Genomic DNA, 27,771 nt, shown 5'->3' with positions numbered 1-27,771 from the left:
GGAAATATACATCCTTATGATCAAGTAATCTAAAGGAATATCTCTCTCTCGCTCCCCCCCTCTCTCCCTCTCTCTCCCCCCTCTCTCACTCACTCACTCACTCATCACTCACTCACTCACTCACTCACTCACTCACTCTCCCTCTCTTTCTTGCTCCCCTCCTCTCTCTCTCTCCCCCTCTCGTTCTCTCTCACTTCCTCTCTCTCCCCCCTCACCCCCCCCTCTCTCCCTCACTCACTCACTCTCCCTCTCTTGCTCCCCTCCTCTCTCTCTCCCCCTCACTCCCCCCTTACACCCACCCACTCACTCACTCTCTTGCTCCCCTCCTCTCTCTCTCTCTCTCGTTCTCTCTCGCTCCCCCCCTACTCTCTCCCTCCCCGTCTTCTTTCTATATAGAATAATGTCAGAGAAGAGAGCAGTTCATCAGCCCACCAGGGCCCAGGGGAGCGGAGAGGACCAGAGCACCGGTCAGCCCAGAGGCCTGCTGCCCTCCCTTGGGCCCAGAGTCAGGCTACCGGAGGCAGCCTGCAGAAAGACGGGCCGGGGGCCTTCCTCCTGGACCTCAGCAACTTCCCTGACCTCTCCAAGGCTGATATAAACAGACAGAACCCCAACATACAGGTAATACTGAGACACAGACAGATGAATAAAGGGAGTTGGTTGGTTCTTCTATCCGTATGGGACCTAAAAAGCCACAAAAGTCCTCACAAGGACAGTAAAACAAGGAATATTCTCCCTCGTCGGGACATTTCCCAGGTTCCCCGTGAGGAAAAAGTCCAATTTAATCTTAGGGATTAGAATTAGGGTACAGTTACAATTATGGTTCGGGTTACAATTAAGGTAAGTGGTTAGGGTATAGGGTTAGGGTATAGGGTATAGGGTTAGCGTATAGGGTATAGGGTTAGGGTATAGTGTTAGGGTAAGGTTAGGGTTTAGGGTAAGGTTAGGGTATAGGGTTATGGTTAGGTTTAGGGTTACCGGTCAAGGATAGTGTTATGGTACGGGTTAGGGTTAGTGTTATGGTAAGGGTTAGGGGTCAGGGTTAGTGTTATGGTAAGGTTTAGGGTTACCGGTCAAGGTTAGTGTTATGGTACGGGTTAGGGTTAGTGTTATGGTAAGGGTTAGGGGTCAGGGTTAGTGTTATGGTAAGGGTTAGGGTTAGTGTTATGGTAAGGGTTAGGGGTCAGGGTTAGTGTTATGGTAAGGTTTAGGGTTACCGGTCAAGGTTAGTGTTATGGTACGGGTTAGGGTTAGTGTTATGGTAAGGGTTAGGGTTACCGGTCAAGGTTAGTGTTAAGGTAAGGGTTAGGGTTAGTGTTATGGTAAGGGTTAGTGTTAAGGTAAGGGTTAGGGTTAGTGTTATGGTAAGGGTTAGTGTTAAGGTAAGGGTTAGGGTTAGTGTTAAGGTAAGGGTTAGGGTTAGTGTTAAGGTAAGGGTTAGGGTTAGTGTTAAGGTAAGGGTTAGGGTTAGTGTTAAGGTAAGGGTTAGGGTTAGTGTTAAGGTAAGGGTTAGGGTTAGTGTTATGGTAAGGTTTAGGTTTAGAGAAAATAGGATTTTGAATGGAAATACATTTTAGGTCCCCACGAAGAACATTGTGTGTGTGTGTGTGTGTGTGTGTGTGTGTGTGTGTGTGTGACCACATGGCTGCCCAAGCACACTGAGCAGGAAGACCAAACAGGAAGAGGCAGAATACACTGGTGCACATCACTACCCCCTTTCTCTGTCCCCCCCCTCTCTCTCTGTCTCTCTCTCTCTCTCTCTCTGTCTTTCCATCTCCCCACTTCTCTCTCTCTCTGTCTCTGTCTCTCTGTCTCTGCCTGTCTCTCTGTCTCTCTCTCTGTCTCTCCCTCTCGGTCTCTCTCTCTCTGTCTCTCTCTCTCTGTCTCTGTCTCTGTCTCTCTATCTCTGCCTGTCTCTCTCTCTCTGTCTGTCTCTGTCTTTCCATCTCCCCACTTCTCTCTCTCTCTCTCTCTCTCTCTCTCCCTCTGTCTCTCTCTGTCTTTGTCTAGGAGGAGAAGAGTCAACAATAAGACAGAGGGGGTTCAGGGTATAGGAGGAGACGAGGAGAAGAGTCAACAATAAGACAGGGTTCAGGGTATAGGAGGAGACGAGGACAAGAGTCAACAATAAGACAGGGTTCAGGGTATAGGAGGAGACGAGGAGAAGAGTCAACAATAAGACAGAGGGGGTTCAGGGTATAGGAGGAGACAAGGAGAAGAGTCAACAATAAGACAGGGTTCAGGGTATAGGAGGAGACAAGGAGAAGAGTCAACATTAAGACAGAGGGGGTTCAGGGTATAGGAGGAAACGAGGAGAAGAGTCAACATTAAGACAGGGTTCAGGGTATAGGAGGAGATGAGGAGAAGAGTCAACAATAAGACAGAGGGGGTTCAGGGTATAGGAGGAGACGAGGAGAGGAGTCAACAATAAGACAGAGGGGGTTCAGGGTATAGGCGGAGACGAGAAGAGTCAACAATAAGACAGGGTTCAGGGTAAAGGAGGAGACGAGGAGAAGAGCCAACATTAAGACAGAGGGGGTTCAGGGTATAGGAGGAGATGAGGAGAGGAGTCAACAATAAGACAGGGTTCAGGGTATAGGAGGAGACGAGGATGAGAGTCAACAATAAGACAGGGTTCAGGGTATAGGAGGAGACGAGGAGAAGAGTCAACAATAAGACAGGGTTCAGGGTAAAGGAGGAGACGAGGAGAAGAGCCAACATTAAGACAGAGGGGGTTCATGGTATAGGAGGAGATGAGGAGAGGAGTCAACAATAAGACAGGGTTCAGGGTATAGGAGGAGACGAGGAGAAGAGTCAACAATAAGACAGGGTTCAGGGTATAGGAGGAGACGAGGAGAAGAGTCAACAATAAGACATAGGGGGTTCAGGGTATAGGAGGAGATGAGGAGAAGAGTCAACAATAAGACAGGGTTCAGGTATAGGAGGAGACGAGAAGAGTCAACAATAAGACAGAGGGGGTTCAGGGTATAGGAGGAGACGAGTCAACATTAAGACAGGGTTCAGGGTATAGGAGGAGACGAGGAGAAGAGTCAACATTAAGACAGAGGGGGTTCAGGGTATAGGAGGAGACGAGGAGAAGAGTCAACATTAAGACAGAGGGGGTTCAGGGTATAGGAGGAGACGAGGAGAAGAGTCAACATTAAGACAGAGGGGGTTCAGGGTATAGGAGGAGACGAGGAGAAGAGTCAACATTAAGACAGAGGGGGTTCAGGGTATAGGCGGAGACGAGGAGAAGAGTCAACAATAAGACAGGGTTCAGAGTAAAGGAGGAGACGAGGAGAAGAGCCAACATTAAGACAGAGGGGGTTCAGGGTATAGGAGGAGATGAGGAGAGGAGTCAACAATAAGACAGGGTTCAGGGTATAGGAGGAGACGAGGAGAAGAGTCAACAATAAGACAGGGTTCAGGGTAAAGGAGGAGACGAGGAGAAGAGCCAACATTAAGACAGAGGGGGTTCAGGGTATAGGAGGAGATGAGGAGAGGAGTCAACAATAAGACAGGGTTCAGGGTATAGGAGGAGACGAGGAGAAGAGTCAACAATAAGACAGGGTTCAGGGTAAAGGAGGAGACGAGGAGAAGAGCCAACATTAAGACAGAGGGGGTTCAGGATATAGGAGGAGACGAGTCAACATTAAGACAGGGTTCAGGGTATAGGAGGAGACGAGGAGAAGAGTCAACAATAAGACAGGGTTCAGGGTATAGGAGGAGATGAGGAGAAGAGCCAACATTAAGACAGAGGAGGTTCAGGGTATAGGAGGAGATGAGGAGAAGAGTCAACAATAAGACAGGGTTCAGGGTATAGGAGGAGACGAGGAGAAGAGTCAACAATAAGACAGAGGGGGTTCAGGGTATAGGAGGAGACGAGTCAACATTAAGACAGGGTTCAGGGTATAGGAGGAGACGAGGAGAAGAGTCAACATTAAGACAGAGGGGGTTCAGGGTATAGGAGGAGACGAGGAGAAGAGTCAACATTAAGACAGAGGGGGTTCAGGGTATAGGAGGAGACGAGGAGAAGAGTCAACATTAAGACAGAGGGGGTTCAGGGTATAGGCGGAGACGAGAAGAGTCAACAATAAGACAGGGTTCAGGGTAAAGGAGGAGACGAGGAGAAGAGCCAACATTAAGACAGAGGGGGTTCAGGGTATAGGAGGAGATGAGGAGAGGAGTCAACAATAAGACAGGGTTCAGGGTATAGGAGGAGACGAGGATGAGAGTCAACAATAAGACAGGGTTCAGGGTATAGGAGGAGACGAGGAGAAGAGTCAACAATAAGACAGGGTTCAGGGTAAAGGAGGAGACGAGGAGAAGAGCCAACATTAAGACAGAGGGGGTTCATGGTATAGGAGGAGATGAGGAGAGGAGTCAACAATAAGACAGGGTTCAGGGTATAGGAGGAGACGAGGAGAAGAGTCAACAATAAGACAGGGTTCAGGGTATAGGAGGAGACGAGGAGAAGAGTCAACAATAAGACATAGGGGGTTCAGGGTATAGGAGGAGATGAGGAGAAGAGTCAACAATAAGACAGGGTTCAGGGTATAGGAGGAGACGAGAAGAGTCAACAATAAGACAGAGGGGGTTCAGGGTATAGGAGGAGACGAGTCAACATTAAGACAGGGTTCAGGGTATAGGAGGAGACGAGGAGAAGAGTCAACATTAAGACAGAGGGGGTTCAGGGTATAGGAGGAGACGAGGAGAAGAGTCAACATTAAGACAGAGGGGGTTCAGGGTATAGGAGGAGACGAGGAGAAGAGTCAACATTAAGACAGAGGGGGTTCAGGGTATAGGAGGAGACGAGGAGAAGAGTCAACATTAAGACAGAGGGGGTTCAGGGTATAGGCGGAGACGAGGAGAAGAGTCAACAATAAGACAGGGTTCAGAGTAAAGGAGGAGACGAGGAGAAGAGCCAACATTAAGACAGAGGGGGTTCAGGGTATAGGAGGAGATGAGGAGAGGAGTCAACAATAAGACAGGGTTCAGGGTATAGGAGGAGACGAGGAGAAGAGTCAACAATAAGACAGGGTTCAGGGTAAAGGAGGAGACGAGGAGAAGAGCCAACATTAAGACAGAGGGGGTTCAGGGTATAGGAGGAGATGAGGAGAGGAGTCAACAATAAGACAGGGTTCAGGGTATAGGAGGAGACGAGGAGAAGAGTCAACAATAAGACAGGGTTCAGGGTAAAGGAGGAGACGAGGAGAAGAGCCAACATTAAGACAGAGGGGGTTCAGGATATAGGAGGAGACGAGTCAACATTAAGACAGGGTTCAGGGTATAGGAGGAGACGAGGAGAAGAGTCAACAATAAGACAGGGTTCAGGGTATAGGAGGAGATGAGGAGAAGAGCCAACATTAAGAAAGAGGAGGTTCAGGGTATAGGAGGAGATGAGGAGAAGAGTCAACAATAAGACAGGGTTCAGGGTATAGGAGGAGACGAGGAGAAGAGTCAACAATAAGACAGAGGGGGTTCAGGGTATAGGAGGAGACGAGTCAACATTAAGACAGGGTTCAGGGTATAGGAGGAGACGAGGAGAAGAGTCAACATTAAGACAGAGGGGGGTTCAGGGTATAGGAGGAGACGAGGAGAAGAGTCAACATTAAGACAGAGGGGGTTCAGGGTATAGGAGGAGACGAGGAGAAGAGTCAACATTAAGACAGAGGGGGTTCAGGGTATAGGAGGAGACGAGGAGAAGAGTCAACATTAAGACAGAGGGGGTTCAGGGTATAGGCGGAGACGAGGAGAAGAGTCAACAATAAGACAGGGTTCAGAGTAAAGGAGGAGACGAGGAGAAGAGCCAACATTAAGACAGAGGGGGTTCAGGGTATAGGAGGAGATGAGGAGAGGAGTCAACAATAAGACAGGGTTCAGGGTATAGGAGGAGACGAGGAGAAGAGTCAACAATAAGACAGGGTTCAGGGTAAAGGAGGAGACGAGGAGAAGAGCCAACATTAAGACAGAGGGGGTTCAGGGTATAGGAGGAGATGAGGAGAGGAGTCAACAATAAGACAGGGTTCAGGGTATAGGAGGAGACGAGGAGAAGAGTCAACAATAAGACAGGGTTCAGGGTAAAGGAGGAGACGAGGAGAAGAGCCAACATTAAGACAGAGGGGGTTCAGGGTATAGGAGGAGATGAGGAGAGGAGTCAACAATAAGACAGGGTTCAGGGTATAGGAGGAGACGAGGAGAAGAGTCAACATTAAGACAGAGGGGGTTCAGGATATAGGAGGAGACGAGTCAACATTAAGACAGGGTTCAGGGTATAGGAGGAGACGAGGAGAAGAGTCAACAATAAGACAGGGTTCAGGGTATAGGAGGAGATGAGGAGAAGAGCCAACATTAAGACAGAGGAAGTTCAGGGTATAGGAGGAGATGAGGAGAGGAGTCAACAATAAGACAGGGTTCGGAGTATAGGAGGAGACGAGGAGAAGAGTCAACAATAAGACAGGGTTCAGGGTATAGGAGGAGACGAGGAGAAGAGTCAACAATAAGACATAGGGGGTTCAGGGTATAGGAGGAGACGAGGAGAAGAGTCAACATTAAGACAGAGGGGATTCAGGGTATAGGAGGAGAAGAGTCAACAATAAGACAGAAGGGGTTCAGGGTATAGGAGGAGACGAGGAGAAGAGTCAACAATAAGACAGGGTTCAGGGTATAGGAGGAGACGAGGAGAAGAGCCAACATTAAGACAGAGGGGGTTCAGGGTATAGGAGGAGATGAGGAGAGGAGTCAACAATAAGACAGGGTTCAGGGTATAGGAGGAGACGAGGAAAAGAGTCAACAATAAGACAGGTTTCAGGGTATAGGAGGAGACGAGGAGAAGAGTCAACAATAAGACATAGGGGGTTCAGGGTATAGGAGGAGACGAGGAGAAGAGTCAACATTAAGACAGAGGGGATTCAGGGTATAGGAGGAGAAGAGTCAACAATAAGACAGAAGGGGTTCAGGGTATAGGAGGAGATGAGGAGAAGAGTCAACAATAAGACAGAGGGGGTTCAGGGTATAGGAGGAGATGAGGAGAAGAGTCAACAATAAGACAGAGGGGGTTCAGGGTATAGGAGGAGACGAGTCAACATTAAGACAGGGTTCAGGGTATAGGAGGAGACGAGGAGAAGAGTCAACATTAAGACAGAGGGGGTTCAGGGTATAGGAGGAGACGAGGAGAAGAGTCAACATTAAGACAGAGGGGGTTCAGGGTATAGGCGGAGACGAGGAGAAGAGTCAACAATAAGACAGGGTTCAGAGTAAAGGAGGAGACGAGGAGAAGAGCCAACATTAAGACAGAGGGGGTTCAGGGTATAGGAGGAGATGAGGAGAGGAGTCAACAATAAGACAGGGTTCAGGGTATAGGAGGAGACGAGGAGAAGAGTCAACAATAAGACAGGGTTCAGGGTATAGGAGGAGACGAGGAGAAGAGTCAACAATAAGACAGAGGGGGTTCAGGGTATAGGAGGAGACGAGGAGAGGAGTCAACAATAAGAGAGAGGGGGTTCAGGGTATAGGCGGAGACGAGAAGAGTCAACAATAAGACAGGGTTCAGGGTAAAGGAGGAGACGAGGAGAAGAGCCAACAATAAGGCAGGGTTCAGGGTATAGGAGGAGACGAGGAGAAGAGTCAACAATAAGACAGGGTTCAGGGTATAGGAGGAGACGAGGAGAAGAGTCAACAGTAAGACAGGGTTCAGGGTAAAGGAGGAGACGAGGAGAAGAGCCAACATTAAGACAGAGGGGGTTCAGGGTATAGGAGGAGATGAGGAGAGGAGTCAACAATAAGACAGGGTTCAGGGTATAGGAGGAGACGAGGAGAAGAGTCAACAATAAGACAGGGTTCAGGGTATAGGAGGAGACGAGGAGAAGAGTCAACAATAAGACATAGGGGATTCAGGGTATAGGAGGAGATGAGGAGAAGAGTCAACAATAAGACAGGGTTCAGGGTATAGGAGGAGACGAGGAGAAGAGTCAACAATAAGACAGAGGGGGTTCAGGGTATAGGAGGAGACGAGTCAACATTAAGACAGGGTTCAGGGTATAGGAGGAGACGAGGAGAAGAGTCAACATTAAGACAGAGGGGGTTCAGGGTATAGGAGGAGACGAGGAGAAGAGTCAACATTAAGACAGAGGGGGGTTCAGGGTATAGGAGGAGACGAGGAGAAGAGTCAACATTAAGACAGAGGGGGTTCAGGGTATAGGCGGAGACGAGGAGAAGAGTCAACAATAAGACAGGGTTCAGAGTAAAGGAGGAGAAGAGCCAACATTAAGACAGAGGGGGTTCAGGGTATAGAAGGAGATGAGGAGAGGAGTCAACAATAAGACAGGGTTCAGGGTATAGGAGGAGACGAGGAGAAGAGTCAACAATAAGACAGGGTTCAGGGTATATGAGGAGACGAGAAGAGTCAACAATAAGACAGAGGGGGTTCAGGGTATAGGAGGAGACGAGGAGAGGAGTCAACAATAAGACAGAGGGGGTTCAGGGTATAGGCGGAGACGAGAAGAGTCAACAATAAGACAGGGTTCAGGGTAAAGGAGGAGACGAGGAGAAGAGCCAACATTAAGACAGAGGGGGTTCAGGGTATAGGAGGAGATGAGGAGAGGAGTCAACAATAAGACAGGGTTCAGGGTATAGGAGGAGACGAGGAGAAGAGTCAACAATAAGACAGGGTTCAGGGTAAAGGAGGAGACGAGGAGAAGAGCCAACATTAAGACAGAGGGGGTTCAGGGTATAGGAGGAGATGAGGAGAGGAGTCAACAATAAGACAGGGTTCAGGGTATAGGAGGAGACGATTAGAAGAGTCAACAATAAGACAGGGTTCAGGGTATAGGAGGAGACGAGGAGAAGAGTCAACAATAAGACATAGGGGGTTCAGGGTATAGGAGGAGACGAGGAGAAGAGTCAACATTAAGACAGAGGAGAAGAGTCAACAATAAGACAGAAGGGGTTCAGGGTATAGGAGGAGATGAGGAGAAGGGTCAACAATAAGACAGGGTTCAGGGTATAGGAGGAGACGAGGAGAAGAGTCAACAATAAGACAGAGGGGGTTCAGGGTATAGGAGGAGACAAGGAGAAGAGCCAACATTAAGACAGAGGGGGTTCAGGGTATAGGAGGAGACGAGTCAACATTAAGACAGGGTTCAGGGTATAGGAGTTTACGAGGAGAAGAGTCAACATTAAGACAGAGGGGGTTCAGGGTATAGGAGGAAACGAGGAGAAGTGTCAACATTAAGACAGGGTTCAGGGTAAAGGAGGAGAAGAGTCAACAATAAGACAGGGTTCAGGGTATAGGAGGAGACGAGGAGAAGAGCCAACATTAAGACAGAGTGGGTTCAGGGTATAGGAGGAGAAGAGTCAACAATAAGACAGGGTTCAGGGTATAGGAGGAGACGAGGAGAAGAGCCAACATTAAGACAGAGTGGGTTCAGGGTATAGGAGGAGATGAGGAGAAGAGTCAACATTAAGACAGAGTGTTCAGGGTATTGGAGGAGACGAGGAGAAGAGTCAACATTAAGACAGAGGGGGTTCAGGGTATAGGAGGAGAAGAGTCAACAATAAGACAGAGGGTTCAGGGTATAGGAGGAGAAGAGTCAACATTAAGACAGGGGGGGTTCAGGGTATAGGAGGAGACGAGGAGAATAGTCAACAATAAGACAGACGGGATTCAGGGTATAGGAGGAGACAAGGAGAAGAGTCAACAATAAGACAGACGGGGTTCAGGGTATAGGAGTAGACGAGAAGGGTATAGGTATCTCAAGATGCAGGAAGAGAGGGTGCAGGTCTGGGGAGAAGGAGCGATTGAACCAATTAACCACATTAAATTCGACTGCTGCTACCCAGACGGGCTCAGTGGGACTGCTCAGGGGTGATCGTTAGATCAGAGCAACTGCTATTTTGTGTCAGAAATATCTAGAATGTAGTATTAGAAGGAAACGATGCAGACATTGATGTAGTATTAGAAGGAAACGATGCAGACATTGATGTAGTATTAGAAGGAAACGATGCAGACATTGAATGTAGTATTAGAAGGAAACGATGCAGACATTGATGTAGTATTAGAAGGAAACGATGCAGACATTGATGTAGTATTAGAAGGAAACGATGCAGACATTGATGTAGTATTAGAAGGAAACGATGCAGACATTGATGTAGTATTAGAAGGAAACGATGCAGACATTGATGTAGTATTAGAAGGAAACGATGCAGACATTGATGTAGTATTAGAAGGAAACGATGCAGACATTGATGTAGTATTAGAAGCAAACGATGCAGACATTGATGTAGTATTAGAAGGAAACGATGCAGACATTGATGTAGTATTAGAAGGAAACGATGCAGACATTGATGTAGTATTAGAAGGAAACGATGCAGACATTGATGTAGTATTAGAAGGAAACGATGCAGACATTGATGTAGTATTAGAAGGAAACGATGCAGACATTGATGTAGTATTAGAAGGAAACGATGCAGACATTGATGTAGTATTAGAAGGAAACGATGCAGACATTGATGTAGTATTAGAAGGAAACGATGCAGACATTGATGTAGTATTAGAAGGAAACGATGCAGACATTGATGTAGTATTAGAAGGAAACGATGCAGACATTGATGTAGTATTAGAAGGAAACGATGCAGACATTGATGTAGTATTAGAAGGAAACGATGCAGACATTGATGTAGTATTAGAGGAAAACGATGCAGACATTGATGTAGTATTAGAAGGAAACGATGCAGACATTGATGTAGTATTAGAAGGAACGATGCAGACAGTGATGTAGTATTAGAAGGAAACGATGCAGACATTGATGTAGTATTAGAAGGAAACGATGCAGACATTGATGTAGTATTAGAAGGAAACGATGCAGACATTGATGTAGTATTAGAAGGAAACGATGCAGACATTGATGTAGTATTAGAAGGAAACGATGCAAGACATAGATAGTCATTAGCAAAGGAACGATGCAGACATTGATGTAGTATTAGAAGGGAAAACGATGCAGACATTGATGTAGTATTAGAAGGAAACGATGCAGACATTGATGTAGTATTAGAAGCAAACGATGCAGACATTGATGTAGTATAGAAGGAAACGATTGCAGACATTGATGTAGTATTTAGAAGGAAACGATGCAGACATTGATGTAGTATTAGAAGGAAAACGACTGCAGACATTGATGTAGTATTAGAAGGAAACGATGCAGACATTGATGTAGTATTAGACGGAAACGATGCAGACATTGATGTGTATTAGAAGGAAACGATGCGACATTGAGTAGTATTAGAAGGAAACGATGCAGACATTGATGTAGTATTAGAAGGAAACGATGCAGACATTGATGTAGTATTAGAAGGGAAACGATCAGACATTGATGTAGTATTAGAAGGAAACGATGCAGACATTGATGTAGTATTAGAAGGAAACGATGCAGACATTGATGTAGTATTAGAAGGAAACGATGCAGACATTGATGTAGTATTAGAAGGAAACGATGCAGACATTGATGTAGTATTAGAAGGAAACGATGCAGACATTGATGTAGTATTAGAAGGAAACGATGCAGACATTGATGTAGTATTAGAAGGAAAACGATGCAGACATTGATGTAGTATTAGAAGGAAAACGATGCAGACATTGATGTAGTATTAGAAGGAAACGATGCAGACATTGATGTAGTATTAGAAGGAAACGATGCAGACATTGATGTAGTATTAGAAGGAAACGATGCAGACATTGATGTAGTATTAGAAGGAAACGATGCAGACATTGATGTAGTATTAGAAGGAAACGATGCAGACATTGATGTAGTATTAGAAGGAAACGATGCAGACATTGATGTAGTATTAGAAGGAAACGATGCAGACATTGATGTAGTATTAGAAGGAAACGATGCAGACATTGATGTAGTATTAGAAGGAAACGATGCAGACATTGATGTAGTATTAGAAGGAAACGATGGCAGACATTGATGTAGTATTAGAAGGAAACGATGCAGACATTGATGTAGTATTAGAAGGAAACGATGCAGACATTGATGTAGTATTAGAAGGAATGCAGACATTGAGGTAGTATTAGAAGGAACGATGCAGACATGATTAGTATTAGAAAGGAAACGATGCAGACATTGATGTAGTATTAGAAGGAAACGATGCAGGACATTGATGTAGTATTAGAAGGAAACGATGCAGACATTGATTAGTATTAGAAGGAAACGATGCAGACCATTGATGTAGGTATTAGAAGGAAACGATGCAGACATTGATGTAGTATTAGAAGGAAACGATGCAGACATTGATGTAGTATTAGAAGAAACGATGCAGACATTATGTAGTATTAGAAGGAAACGATGCAGACATTGATGTAGTATTAGAAGGAAACGATGCAGACATTGATGTAGTATTAGAAGGAAACGATGCAGACATTGATGTAGTATTAGAAGGAAACGAATTCAGCATTGATGTAGTATTAGAGGAAACGATGCAGACATTGATGTAGTATTAGAAGGAAACGATGCAGACATTGATGTAGTATTAGAAGGAACGATGCAGACATTGATGTAGTATTAGAAGAAACGATGCAGACATTGATGTAGTATTAGAAGGAAACGATGCAGACATTGATGTAGTATTAGAAGGAAACGATGCAGACATTGATGTAGTATTAGAAGGAAACGATGCAGACATTGATGTAGTATTAGAAGAAACGATGCAGACATTGATGTACGTATTAGAAGGAAACGATGCAGACATTGATGTAGTATTAGAAGGAAACGATGCAGACTTGATGTAGTATTAGAAGGAAACGATGCAGACATTGATGTAGTATTAGAAGGAAACGATGCAGACATTGATGTAGTATTAGAAGGAAACGATGCGACATTGATGTAGTATTAGAAGAAACGATGCAGACATTGATGTAGTATTTAGAAGGGAACGATGGCAGACATTGATGTAGTATTAGAAGGGAAACGATGCAGACATTGATGTAGTATTAGAAGGAAACGATGCAGACATTGATGTAGTATTAGAAGGAAACGATGCCAGACATTGATGTAGTATTAGAAGGAAACGATGCAGACATTGATGTAGTATTAGAAGGAAACGATGCAGACATTGATGTAGTATTAGAAGGAAACGATGCAGCAATGAAGTAGTATTAGAAGGAAACGATGCAGACTGATGTAGTATTAGAAGGAACGATGCAGACATTGATGTAGTATTAGAAAGGAAACGATGCAGACATTGATGTAGTATTAGAAGGAAACGATGCAGACATTGATGTAGTATTAGAAGGAAACGATGCAGACCATTGATGTAGTATTAGAGGAAACGATGCAGACCATTGATGTAGTATTAGAAGGAAACGATGCAGACATTGATGTAGTATTAGAAGGAAACGATGCAGACATTGATGTAGTATTAGAAGGAAACGATGCAGACATGATGTCATATTAGAAGGAAACGATGCAGACATTGATGTAGTATTAGAAGGAAACGATGCAGACATTGATGTAGTATTAGAAGGAAACGATGCAGACATTGATGTAGTATTAGAAGGAAACGATGAGACATTGATGTAGTATTAGAAGGGAAACGATTGCAGACATTGATGTAGTATTAGAAGGAAACGATGCAGACATTGATGTAGTATTAGAAGGAAACGATGCAGACATTGATGTAGTATTAGAAGGAAACGATGCAGACATTGATGTAGTATTAGAAGGAAACGATGCAGACATTGATGTAGTATTAGAAGGAAACGATGCAGACATTGATGTAGTATTAGAAGGAAACGATGCAGACATTGATGTAGTATTAGAAGAAACGATGCAGACATTGATGTAGTATTAGAAGGAAACGATGCAGACATTGATGTAGTATTAGAAGGAAACGATGCAGACATTGATTGTAGTATTAGAAGGAAACGATGCAGACATTGATTGTAGTATTAGAAGGAACGATGCAGACATTGATGTAGTATTGAAGGGAAACGATGCAGACATTGATGTAGTATTAGAAGGAAACGATGCAGGACATGATTGTAGTATAGAAGGAAAACGATGCAGACATTGATGTAGTACTTAGAAGGAAACGGATGCAGACATTGATGTAGTATTAGAGCGAAACGATGCAGACATTGATGTAAGTATTAGAAGGACGATGCAGACATTGATGTAGTATTAGAAGGAAACGATGCAGACATTGATGTAGTATTAGAAGGAAACGATGCAGACATTGATGTAGTATTAGAAGGAAACGATGCAGACATTGATGTAGTATTAGAAGGAAACGATGCAGACATTGATGTAGTATTAGAAGGAAACGATGCAGACATTGATGTAGTATTAGAAGGAAACGATGCAGACATTGATGTAGTATTAGAAGGAAACGATGCAGACATTGATGTAGTATTAGAAGGAAACGATGCAGACATTGATGTAGTATTAGAAGGAAACGATGCAGACATTGATGTAGTATTAGAAGGAAACGATGCAGACATTGATGTAGTATTAGAAGGAAACGATGCAGACATTGATGTAGTATTAGAAGGAAACGATGCAGACATTGATGTAGTATTAGAAGGAAACGATGCAGACATTGATGTAGTATTAGAAGGAAACGATGCAGACATTGATGTAGTATTAGAAGGAAACGATGCAGACATTGATGTAGTATTAGAAGGAAACGATGCAGACATTGATGTAGTATTAGAAGGAAACGATGCAGACATTGATGTAGTATTAGAAGGAAACGATGCAGACATTGATGTAGTATTAGAAGGAAACGATGCAGACATTGATGTAGTATTAGAAGGAAACGATGCAGACATTGATGTAGTATTAGAAGGAAACGATGCAGACATTGATGTAGTATTAGAAGGAAACGATGCAGACATTGATGTAGTATTAGAAGGAAACGATGCAGACATTGATGTAGTATTAGAAGGAAACGATGCAGACATTGATGTAGTATTAGAAGGAAACGATGCAGACATTGATGTAGTATTAGAAGGAAACGATGCAGACATTGATGTAGTATTAGAAGGAAACGATGCAGACATTGATGTAGTATTAGAAGGAAACGATGCAGACATTGATGTAGTATTAGAAGGAAACGATGCAGACATTGATGTAGTATTAGAAGGAAACGATGCAGACATTGATGTAGTATTAGAAGGAAACGATGCAGACATTGATGTAGTATTAGAAGGAAACGATGCAGACATTGATGTAGTATTAGAAGGAAACGATGCAGACATTGATGTAGTATTAGAAGGAAACGATGCAGACATTGATGTAGTATTAGAAGGAAACGATGCAGACATTGATGTAGTATTAGAAGGAAACGATGCAGACATTGATGTAGTATTAGAAGGAAACGATGCAGACATTGATGTAGTATTAGAAGGAAACGATGCAGACATTGATGTAGTATTAGAAGGAAACGATGCAGACATTGATGTAGTATTAGAAGGAAACGATGCAGACATTGATGTAGTATTAGAAGGAAACGATGCAGACATTGATGTAGTATTAGAAGGAAACGATGCAGACATTGATGTAGTATTAGAAGGAAACGATGCAGACATTGATGTAGTATTAGAAGGAAACGATGCAGACATTGATGTAGTATTAGAAGGAAACGATGCAGACATTGATGTAGTATTAGAAGGAAACGATGCAGACATTGATGTAGTATTAGAAGGAAACGATGCAGACATTGATGTAGTATTAGAAGGAAACGATGCAGACATTGATGTAGTATTAGAAGGAAACGATGCAGACATTGATGTAGTATTAGAAGGAAACGATGCAGACATTGATGTAGTATTAGAAGGAAACGATGCAGACATTGATGTAGTATTAGAAGGAAACGATGCAGACATTGATGTAGTATTAGAAGGAAACGATGCAGACATTGATGTAGTATTAGAAGGAAACGATGCAGACATTGATGTGTTAGTATTAGAAGGAAACGATGCAGACAATGTCCATTTTGTAGTATTAGAAGGAAACGATTGCCAGACATTGATTGTGTATTAGAAGGAAACGATGTGCACCAGACTTGATTGTAGTATCTAGAAGGAAACGATGCAGCGCATTTGATTGTAGTATTAGAAGGAAACGATGCAAGACATTGATGTAGTATTAGAAGGAAACGATGCAGACATTGATGTAGTATAGAAGGAAACGATGCAGACCATTGATGTAGTATTAGAAGGAGGAACGATTGCAGCATTGATTGTAGTTATTAGAAGGAAACGATGCGAATTGATGTAGTATTAGAAGGAAACGATGCAGGACATTGATGTATATGTATTAGAAGGAAACGGATGCAGACATTGATGTAGTATTAGAAGGAAACGATGCAGACAGTGATGTAGTATTAGAAGAAACGATGCAGACATTGATGTAGTATTAGAAGGAAATCGATGGCAAGACATTTGAGTGTAGTCATCTAGAAGGGAAACGATGCGAACATGATGTAGTATTACAAGGAAACGATGGGCACGAGGACATTGATTGTAGTATTAGAAGGAAACGAATGCAGACATTATGATTGTAGTATTAGAAGAAACGATGCAGACATTGAATGTAGTATAGAAGGAAAACGATGCAGACATTGATGTAGTATAGAAGGAAACGATGCAGACATTGATGTAGTATTAGAAGGAAACGATGCAGACATTGATGTAGTATTAGAAGGAAACGATGCAGACATTGATGCTAGTATTAGAAGATACGATGCAACATGATGTAGTATTAGAAGGAACGATGCAGACATTGATGTAGTATTAGAAGGAAACGATGCAGACATTGATGTAGTATTAGAAGGGAAACGATGCAGACAGCTTGATGAAGTGCAACTCCAATACATAAGGGCAGTTGTTTCTCCAGACAGACTCTGACCTTTGACCCTGAGCCTCTCTCTCTCTCTCTCTCTCTCTCCTCCAGGTGACCATAGAGGTGGTGGACGGTCTAGAGGCAGCAGAGCCTGAGAAAGGCCTTGAAGAAAGAGAACAAACCAGGATGGGCTGCTCCCAACTGGAGAAACTGGTGGAAAACCTCCTCCACCTCCTCCTCGGTCTCGACCCCCGCAGGCCCGAGGAGCAGGCGCCCTACAGGGGAGAAGGAGAAGAACGAGGGGGAGGTAAAGGAGGTGTTGGTAACACAGAGGATAGTAACTTCCTAAAGCCACTTGGGGACTGGGAGAGGAGAGGAGGCACAGGAGGAGGAGGAGGAGGCACCAGCAAGGCTCAGACTGAATATGGTGAGTGTTGTGTGTGTGTGAGGCGGACTGACGGTTCTAGTTCTGATGGGACCTAGCTACATAGACAGTCTAGAGGTCTGGTTCTGATGGGACCTAGCTACATAGACAGTCTAGAGGTCTGGTTCTGATGGGACCTAGCCACATAGACAGATAGCTGGCACCATAATAACTACAGTGTAGTTAGCTGACACCATAATAACTACAGTGTAGTTAGCAGATAGCTGACACCATAATAACTACAGTGTAGTTAGCAGATAGCTGACACCATAATAACTACAGTGTAGTTAGCAGATAGCTGACACCATAATAACTACAGTGTAGTTAGCAGAGAGCTGACAACATAATAACTATGGTGTAGTTAGCAGATAGCTGACACCATAATAACTACAGTGTAGTTAGCTGACACCAAAATACCTACAGTGCAGTTAGCAGATGGATGACACCATAATAACTACAGTGTAGTTAGCAGATAGCTGGCACCATAATAACTACAGTGTAGTTAGCAGACAGCTGACACCATAATAACTACAGTGTAATTTAGCTATCACCATAATAACTACAGTGTAGTTAGCTGGCACCATAATAACTACAGTGTAGTTAGCAGATAGCTGACACCATAATAACTACAGTGTAATTAGCTAGCACCATAATAACTACAGTGTAGTTAGCAGGTAGCTGGCACCATAATAACTACAGTGTAGTTAGCAGATAGTTGACACCAAAATAACTACAGTGTAGTTAGCTGACACCATAATAACTACAGTGTAGTTAGCAGATAGTTGACACCATAATAACTACAGTGTAGTTAGCTGACACCATAATAACTACAGTGTAGTTAGCTGACACCATAATAACTACAGTGTAGTTAGCAGATAGTTGACACCATAATAACTACAGTGTAGTTAGCTGACACCATAATAACTACAGTGTAGTTAGCTGGCACCATAATAACTACAGTGTAGTTAGCAGATAGTTGACACCATAATAACTACAGTGTAGTTAGCAGATAGCTGACACCATAATAACTACAGTGTAGTTAGCAGATAGCTGACACCATAATAACTACAGTGTACTGGTTCCAGTCCTTTCAGGCCAGATTGGGCTGTGATTGAAGCTTTTAACATTCTTTAGTTCCATGAGCTGGATTTGTCCGTGGAGCTGAACTGTGTGTGTGTACATGTGTATACGTACGCACAGTTTAAACGCCCCTGGCGTCAACGTCCCCAGACAGGAACCGGGTCGACACCAGGGCTGTGTCCCAGATGACACCTTGTTCCCTAGTGTTTAGAACACTTCTGTTAGCGCTGCCACACAACAAACACTCATAACATTCTCAACTGGCCCGCTAGGTAGATAAATCTGCTGTGGAAGAATTCGCCCTCCTCGCGAAGCCGTACCATCCTCAACCGTGTCTCAGCCTGTCCACCGACTCCAACATAACAACGGTTACAGAGGAATGTGGGTGTTATGGAGAGACAAGAAATATAATTTATCCATCTGTTACGTTCTTGTTCAAACTGAAATCCAATGTTTAATCACAGAGGATGGACAACTATCTAGTTGTCTCCTATTGGACTGTCCTGGTACATCAAGCTGTCTCACTACAGAAACAGGAGATAGACTAGTGTCCTGTCCAGGAGGTGTCCTGGTACATCAAGCTGTCTCACTACAGAAACAGGAGATAGACTAGTGTCCTGTCCAGGGGGTCTCCTGGTACATCAAGCTGTCTCACTACAGAAACAGGAGATAGACTAGTGTCCTGTCCTGGGGGTGTCCTGGTACATCAAGCTGTCTCACTACAGAAACAGGAGATAGACTAGTGTCCTGTCCAGGGGGTGTCCTGGTACATCAAGCTGTCTCACTACAGAAACAGGAGATAGACTAGTGTCCTGTCCAGGGGGTGTCCTGGTACATCAAGCTGTCTCACTACAGAAACAGGAGATAGACTAGTGTCCTGTCCAGGAGGTGTCCTGGTACATCAAGCTGTCTCACTACAGAAACAGGAGATAGACTAGTGTCCTGTCCAGGAGGTGCCCTGGTACATCAAGCTGTCTCACTACAGAAACAGGAGATAGACTAGTGTCCTGTCCAGGGGGTGTCCTGGTACATCAAGCTGTCTCACTACAGAAACAGGAGATAGACTAGTGTCCTGTCCAGGAGGTGTCCTGGTACATCAAGCTGTCTCACTACAGAAACAGGAGATAGACTAGTGTCCTGTCCAGGAGGTGTCCTGGTACATCAAGCTGTCTCACTACAGAAACAGGAGATAGACTAGTGTCCTGTCCTGGGGGTGTCCTGGTATATCAAACTGTCTCACTACAGAAACAGGAGATAGACTAGTGTCCTGTCCAGGGGGTGTCCTAGTACATCAAGCTGTCTCACTACAGAAACAGGAGATAGACTAGTGTCCTGTCCAGGAGGTGTCCTGGTACATCAAGCTGTCTCACTACAGAAACAGGAGATAGACTAGTGTCCTGTCCAGGAGGTGTCCTGGTACATCAAGCTGTCTCACTACAGAAACAGGAGATAGACTAGTGTCCTGTCCAGGAGGTGTCCTGGTACATCAAGCTGTCTCACTACAGAAACAGGAGATAGACTAGTGTCCTGTCCAGGGGGTGTCCTAGTACATCAAGCTGTCTCACTACAGAAACAGGAGATAGACTAGTGTCCTGTCCAGGAGGTGTCCTGGTACATCAAGCTGTCTCACTACAGAAACAGGAGATAGACTAGTGTCCTGTCCAGGGGGTCTCCTGGTACATCAAGCTGTCTCACTACAGAAACAGGAGATAGACTAGTGTCCTGTCCAGGAGGTGTCCTGGTACATCAAGCTGTCTCACTACAGAAACAGGAGATAGACTAGTGTCCTGTCCAGGGGGTGTCCTGGTACATCAAGCTGTCTCACTACAGAAACAGGAGATAGACTAGTGTCCTGTCCAGGAGGTCTCCTGGTACATCAAGCTGTCTCACTACAGAAACAGGAGATAGACTAGTGTCCTGTCCAGGGGGTGTCCTTTACATCAAGCTGTCTCACTACAGAAACAGGAGATAGACTAGTGTCCTGTCCAGGGGGTGTCCTTTACATCAAGCTGTCTCACTACAGAAACAGGAGATAGACTGTGATCTCACAGCTGCCCTTACAACAACAACAATAACAACAACAAAAACACATGAAATAACTGTTTTCACATGTTGAGTTTAAATTTCACATGTAATGTATTTACATTTGGAGTCCACATGTTTACAACACCGTTTCACATGTGTGGAAAATAACATGTGAATTGAAATGTGCGGTTTCAACGTTAAAAACTTTCAACGTGTCGATTATGCAATTTCACGTAAAAACATTCACATGTGGATAATTATATTTGCAGTGCACATGTGGATAATTATATTTGCAGTGCACATGTGGATAATCATATTTGCCGTGCACATGTAAGAGAACTCCCACATGTGAAAAACATTCTCCTGAGCCCGGGCAGAGGAAAGGTTTCCAGGTATGATTATCAAACTGATCCCTTGAATGATAATTGGAAGTAAAAGAGGATTTCTTGGCATTTCAGCCCCCACTTCAAGAAAAACTCTAGACTGAACCAACCCCAGCCCAGACTCATTTGAATGTGTCTTATGCTAAAACAAAACCATTTAAAAAAAAAAACTTTACACCTCATTTGTAATTATTTAAGTGTGTTAACCTCCCCGGTTTGTAGTAGAGCTTTCCTGGATTATATTGTTTGTTTTTTTGCCAAATGCTTCCTGGTGTGTTTTTTGTAAACACTGAAAACCCTCACTCTGCCCTGTGTGTGAGTGTGAGTGTGTAAGCTTGTCTGAGAGTCAAAGGGAACTATTATCCCCCCCTCCAAGACCACACCCCCCCCATGACATGACCCCCACAACCCATCCATGACACCACACCCAATCCATTACACCCACACCCCATCCTTGACTCCCACCCCCCCACCATGACCCCCCACACCCTATCCATGACCCCTCCCACACCCCATCCATTACCCCACACTCAAACATGACCCCCCCACCATGACCCCCACACCCCATCCATGACCCCACAACCCATCCATGACCCCCACCCCTTGACCCCCACACCCCATCCATGACCCCCACACCCCATCCATGACCCCCACACCCCCTCCATGACCCCCACACCCCATCCTTGACCCCCTCCCCCCACCATGACCCCCACACCCCCTCCATGACCCCCACACCCCCATCCATGACCCCATCCTTGACCCCGACACCCCATCCTTGACCCCCACACCCCATCCATGACCCCCACACCCCCACCATGACCCCACACCCAATCCATGACCCCCACCCCCCCTCCATGACCCCCCACACCCCATCCATGACCTCCCACACCCCCCTCCATGACACCACATCCCCCTCCATGACCCCCACCCCCTCCATGACCCCTCACAATCCCTCCATGACCCCCACCCCCTCCATGACCCCCCACCCCCTCTCCATGGCCCCTCACAATCCCTCCATGACCCCCACCCCCTCCATGACCCCCCACACTCCCTCCATGACCCTTCCGTCCATGACCCCAGTACACCGACTTACTACTACCTCGTACCCCAGGACACTGACTCATTACTACCTCATACCCCAGGACACTGACTCACTACTACCTCGTACCCCAGGACACTGACTCACTACTACCTCGTACCCCAGTACACTGCCTCACTACTACCTCGTACCCCAGGACACTGACTCACTACTACCTCGTACCCCGGGACACTGACTCATTACTACCTCGTACCCCAGGACACCGACTCACTACTACCTCGTACCCCGGGACACCGACTCACTACTACCTCGTACCCCAGTACACCGACTCATTACTACCTCGTACCCCAGGACACCGACTCATTACTACCTCGTACCCCAGGACACCGACTCATTACTACCTCGTACCCCAGGACACCGACTCATTACTACCTCGTACCCCAGGACACCGACTCATTACTACCTCGTACCCCCAGGACACCGACTCATTACTACCTCGTACCCCAGGACACCGACTCATTACTACCTCGTACCCCAGGACACCGACTCATTACTACCTCGTACCCCAGGACACCGACTCATTACTACCTCGTACCCCAGGACACCGACTCATTACTACCTCGTACCCCAGTACACCGACTCATTACTACCCCGTACCCCGGGACACTGACTCATTACTACCTCGTACCCCAGGACACCGACTCATTACTACCTCGTACCCCAGTACACCGACTCATTACTACCTCGTACCCCGGGACACCGACTCACTACTACCTCGTACCCCGGGACACTGACTCATTACTACCTCGTACCCCGGGACACTGACTCATTACTACCTCGTACCCCAGGACACCGACTCATTACTACCTCGTACCCCAGGACACTGACTCATTACTACCTCGTACCCCGGGACACTGACTCATTACTACCTCGTACCCCAGGACACCGACTCATTACTACCTCGTACCCCGGGACACTGACTCACTACTACCTCGTACCCCGGGACACTGACTCATTACTACCTCGTACCCCAGGACACTGACTCACTACTACCTCGTACCCCGGGACACTGACTCACTACTACCTCGTACCCCAGGACACTGACTCATTACTACCTCGTACCCCAGGACACCGACTCACTACTACCTCGTACCCCAGGACACCGACTCACTACTACCTCGTACCCCGGGACACTGACTCACTACTACCTCGTACCCCAGGACACCGACTCACTACTACCTCGTACCCCGGGACACTGACTCTGTACCTGTACTACTTCTATATAGCCTCTTTTTTGTTATTTATTGTGGTACTATTTTCTTTTCATTTATTTGTTCATTTTCATACTTTTTCACTGCATTGTTAGGAAACGGCTCGTAAGTTTCACTGTAAAGTCGACACTTTTTGTTGATGTTGATCTCTCTCTCTTCCTCCCCCCTCTCTCTTCCTCCCCCCTCTCTCTCGCACTCCTCTCTCTCGCGCTCCTCTCCAGACTATATAGACGGAGAGGGTGACTGGAGTAACTGGTCTCCATGCAGTGTAACCTGTAAGAACGGGAACCAGAAGAGGACCAGGTCATGTGGTTACGCCTGCACTGCCACTGAGTCACGCACCTGTGACATGCCATCCTGTCCAGGTGAGGAGAGTGTGACAGGCTGTGTGTTCTGAACCCCCTGATTGAGGCAGCTTTCTGACCTGCCCAGGTGAGGACAGTGTGACAGGCTGTGTGTTCTGAACCCCCTGATTGAGGCAGCTTGCTGACCTGCCCAGGTGAGGACAGTGTGACAGGCTGTGTGTTCTGAACCCCCTGATTGAGGCAGCTTGCTGACCTGCCCAGGTGAGGAGAGTGTGACAGGCTGTGTGTTCTGAACCCCCTGATTGAGGCAGCTTGCTGACCTGCCCAGGTGAGGACAGTGTGACAGGCTGTGTGTTCTGAACCCCCTGATTGAGGCAGCTTGCTGACCTGCCCAGGTGAGGACAGTGTGACAGGCTGTGTGTTCTGAACCCCCTGATTGAGGCAGCTTGCTGACCTGCCCAGGTGAGGACAGTGTGACAGGCTGTGTGTTCTGAACCCCCTGATTGAGGCAGCTTGCTGACCTGCCCAGGTGAGGAGAGTGTGACAGGCTGTGTGTTCTGAACCCCCTGATTGAGGCAGCTTGCTGACCTGCCCAGGTGAGGACAGTGTGACAGGCTGTGTGTTCTGAACCCCCTGATTGAGGCAGCTTGCTGACCTGCCCAGGTGAGGACAGTGTGACAGGCTGTGTGTTCTGAACCCCCTGATTGAGGCAGCTTGCTGACCTGCCCAGGTGAGGACAGTGTGACAGGCTGTGTGTTCTGAACCCCCTGATTGAGGCAGCTTGCTGACCTGCCCAGGTGAGGACAGTGTGACAGGCTGTGTGTTCTGAACCCCCTGATTGAGGCAGCTTGCTGACCTGCCCAGGTGAGGACAGTGTGACAGGCTGTGTGTTCTGAACCCCCTGATTGAGGCAGCTTGCTGACCTGCCCAGGTGAGGACAGTGTGACAGGCTGTGTGTTCTGAACCCCCTGATTGAGGCAGCTTGCTGACCTGCCCAGGTGAGGACAGTGTGACAGGCTGTGTGTTCTGAACCCCCTGATTGAGGCAGCTTGCTGACCTGCCCAGGTGAGGACAGTGTGACAGGCTGTGTGTTCTGAACCCCCTGATTGAGGCAGCTTGCTGACCTGCCCAGGTGAGGACAGTGTGACAGGCTGTGTGTTCTGAACCCCCTGATTGAGGCAGCTTGCTGACCTGCCCAGGTGAGGACAGTGTGACAGGCTGTGTGTTCTGAACCCCCTGATTGAGGCAGCTTGCTGACCTGCCCAGGTGAGGACAGTGTGACAGGCTGTGTGTTCTGAACCCCCTGATTGAGGCAGCTTGCTGACCTGCCCAGGTGAGGACAGTGTGACAGGCTGTGTGTTCTGAACCCCCTGATTGAGGCAGCTTGCTGACCTGCCCAGGTGAGGACAGTGTGACAGGCTGTGTGTTCTGAACCCCCTGATTGAGGCAGCTTGCTGACCTGCCCAGGTGAGGACAGTGTGACAGGCTGTGTGTTCTGAACCCCCTGATTGAGGCAGCTTGCTGACCTGCCCAGGTGAGGAGAGTGTGACAGGCTGTGTGTTCTGAACCCCCTGATTGAGGCAGCTTGCTGACCTGCCCAGGTGAGGACAGTGTGACAGGCTGTGTGTTCTGAACCACCTGATTGAGGCAGCTTGCTGACCTGCCCAGGTGAGGACAGTGTGACAGGCTGTGTGTTCTGAACCCCCTGATTGAGGCAGCTTGCTGACCTGCCCAGGTGAGGACAGTGTGACAGGCTGTGTGTTCTGAACCCCCTGATTGAGGCAGCTTGCTGACCTGCCCAGGTGAGGAGAGTGTGACAGGCTGTGTGTTCTGAACCCCCTGATTGAGGCAGCTTGCTGACCTGCCCAGGTGAGGACAGTGTGACAGGCTGTGTGTTCTGAACCCCCTGATTGAGGCAGCTTGCTGACCTGCCCAGGTGAGGACAGTGTGACAGGCTGTGTGTTCTGAACCCCCTGATTGAGGCAGCTTGCTGACCTGCCCAGGTGAGGACAGTGTGACAGGCTGTGTGTTCTGAACCCCCTGATTGAGGCAGCTTGCTGACCTGCCCAGGTGAGGACAGTGTGACAGGCTGTGTGTTCTGAACCCCCTGATTGAGGCAGCTTGCTGACCTGCCCAGGTGAGGACAGTGTGACAGGCTGTGTGTTCTGAACCCCCTGATTGAGGCAGCTTGCTGACCTGCCCAGGTGAGGACAGTGTGACAGGCTGTGTGTTCTGAACCCCCTGATTGAGGCAGCTTGCTGACCTGCCCAGGTGAGGACAGTGTGACAGGCTGTGTGTTCTGAACCCCCTGATTGAGGCAGCTTGCTGACCTGCCCAGGTGAGGACAGTGTGACAGGCTGTGTGTTCTGAACCCCCTGATTGAGGCAGCTTGCTGACCTGCCCAGGTGAGGACAGTGTGACAGGCTGTGTGTTCTGAACCCCCTGATTGAGGCAGCTTGCTGACCTGCCCAGGTGAGGACAGTGTGACAGGCTGTGTGTTCTGAACCCCCTGATTGAGGCAGCTTGCTGACCTGCCCAGGTGAGGACAGTGTGACAGGCTGTGTGTTCTGAACCCCCTGATTGAGGCAGCTTGCTGACCTGCCCAGGTGAGGACAGTGTGACAGGCTGTGTGTTCTGAACCCCCTGATTGAGGCAGCTTGCTGACCTGCCCAGGTGAGGACAGTGTGACAGGCTGTGTGTTCTGAACCCCCTGATTGAGGCAGCTTGCTGACCTGCCCAGGTGAGGACAGTGTGACAGGCTGTGTGTTCTGAACCCCCTGATTGAGGCAGCTTGCTGACCTGCCCAGGTGAGGACAGTGTGACAGGCTGTGTGTTCTGAACCCCCTGATTGAGGCAGCTTGCTGACCTGCCCAGGTGAGGACAGTGTGACAGGCTGTGTGTTCTGAACCCCCTGATTGAGGCAGCTTGCTGACCTGCCCAGGTAAAGGACAGTGTGACAGGCTGTGTGTTCTGAACCCCCTGATTGAGGCAGCTTGCTGACCTGCCCAGGTGAGGACAGTGTGACAGGCTGTGTGTTCTGAACCCCCTGATTGAGGCAGCTTGCTGACCTGCCCAGGTGAGGACAGTGTGACAGGCTGTGTGTTCTGAACCCCCTGATTGAGGCAGCTTGCTGACCTGCCCAGGTGAGGACAGTGTGACAGGCTGTGTGTTCTGAACCCCCTGATTGAGGCAGCTTGCTGACCTGCCCAGGTGAGGACAGTGTGACAGGCTGTGTGTTCTGAACCCCCTGATTGAGGCAGCTTGCTGACCTGCCCAGGTGAGGACAGTGTGACAGGCTGTGTGTTCTGAACCCCCTGATTGAGGCAGCTTGCTGACCTGCCCAGGTGAGGACAGTGTGACAGGCTGTGTGTTCTGAACCCCCTGATTGAGGCAGCTTGCTGACCTGCCCAGGTGAGGACAGTGTGACAGGCTGTGTGTTCTGAACCCCCTGATTGAGGCAGCTTGCTGACCTGCCCAGGTGAGGACAGTGTGACAGGCTGTGTGTTCTGAACCCCCTGATTGAGGCAGCTTGCTGACCTGCCCAGGTGAGGACAGTGTGATAGGCTGTGTGTTCTGAACCCCCTGATTGAGGCAGCTTGCTGACCTGGCCAGGTGAGGACAGTGTGACAGGCTGTGTGTTCTGAACCCCCTGATTGAGGCAGCTTGCTGACCTGCCCAGGTGAGGAGAGTGTGACAGGCTGTGTCTTCTGAACCCCCTGATTGAGGCAGCTTGCTGACCTGCCCAGGTGAGGACAGTGTGACAGGCTGTGTGTTCTGAACCCCCTGATTGAGGCAGCTTGCTGACCTGCCCAGGTGAGGACAGTGTGACAGGCTGTGTGTTCTGAACCCCCTGATTGAGGCAGCTTGCTGACCTGCCCAGGTGAGGACAGTGTGACAGGCTGTGTGTTCTGAACCCCCTGATTGAGGCAGCTTGCTGACCTGCCCAGGTGAGGACAGTGTGACAGGCTGTTTGTTCTGAACCCCCTGATTGAGGCAGCTTGCTGACCTGCCCAGGTGAGGACAGTGTGACAGGCTGTGTGTTCTGAACCCCCTGATTGAGGCAGCTTGCTGACCTGCCCAGGTGAGGAGAGTGTGACAGGCTGTGTGTTCTGAACCTATTTTTCTTTATTTGTGTTATTGGATCCAGGTCACATGTTTAAATTTACATTTATTTTATTTTTACGGGTCATAAATACCTGTAGATATTTAAAGGGATGATAAATACCTGTAGATATTTAAAGGGATGATAAATACCTGTAGATATTTAAAGGGATGATAAATACCTGTAGATATTTAAAGGGATGATAAATACCTGTAGATATTTAAAGGGATGATAAATACCTGTAGATATTTAAAGGGATGATAAATACCTGTAGATATTTAAAGGGATGATAAATACCTGT

General features: G+C 47.0%; 1 protein-coding gene across 2 annotated transcripts in view; it reads left to right on the top strand.

Moving 5' to 3' along the window:
• Positions 1–27,771, top strand: part of LOC109884263 (isthmin-1) — a 69,763-nt gene that overhangs the window by 17,722 nt on the left and 24,270 nt on the right. For both annotated transcript variants that reach the window (XM_031815695.1, XM_031815696.1), the window contains 3 exons: positions 397–621; positions 16,953–17,268; positions 23,285–23,428. In XM_031815695.1, coding sequence (XP_031671555.1) covers positions 397–621; positions 16,953–17,268; positions 23,285–23,428 — 685 coding nt within the window. The remainder of the gene's footprint in view (positions 1–396; positions 622–16,952; positions 17,269–23,284; positions 23,429–27,771) is intronic.

Source organism: Oncorhynchus kisutch, unplaced genomic scaffold (assembly GCF_002021735.2).
Source record: "Oncorhynchus kisutch isolate 150728-3 unplaced genomic scaffold, Okis_V2 scaffold496, whole genome shotgun sequence".
Lineage (NCBI taxonomy): Eukaryota > Metazoa > Chordata > Actinopteri > Salmoniformes > Salmonidae > Oncorhynchus > Oncorhynchus kisutch.
This window is presented reverse-complemented; position numbering and strand designations above follow the sequence as displayed.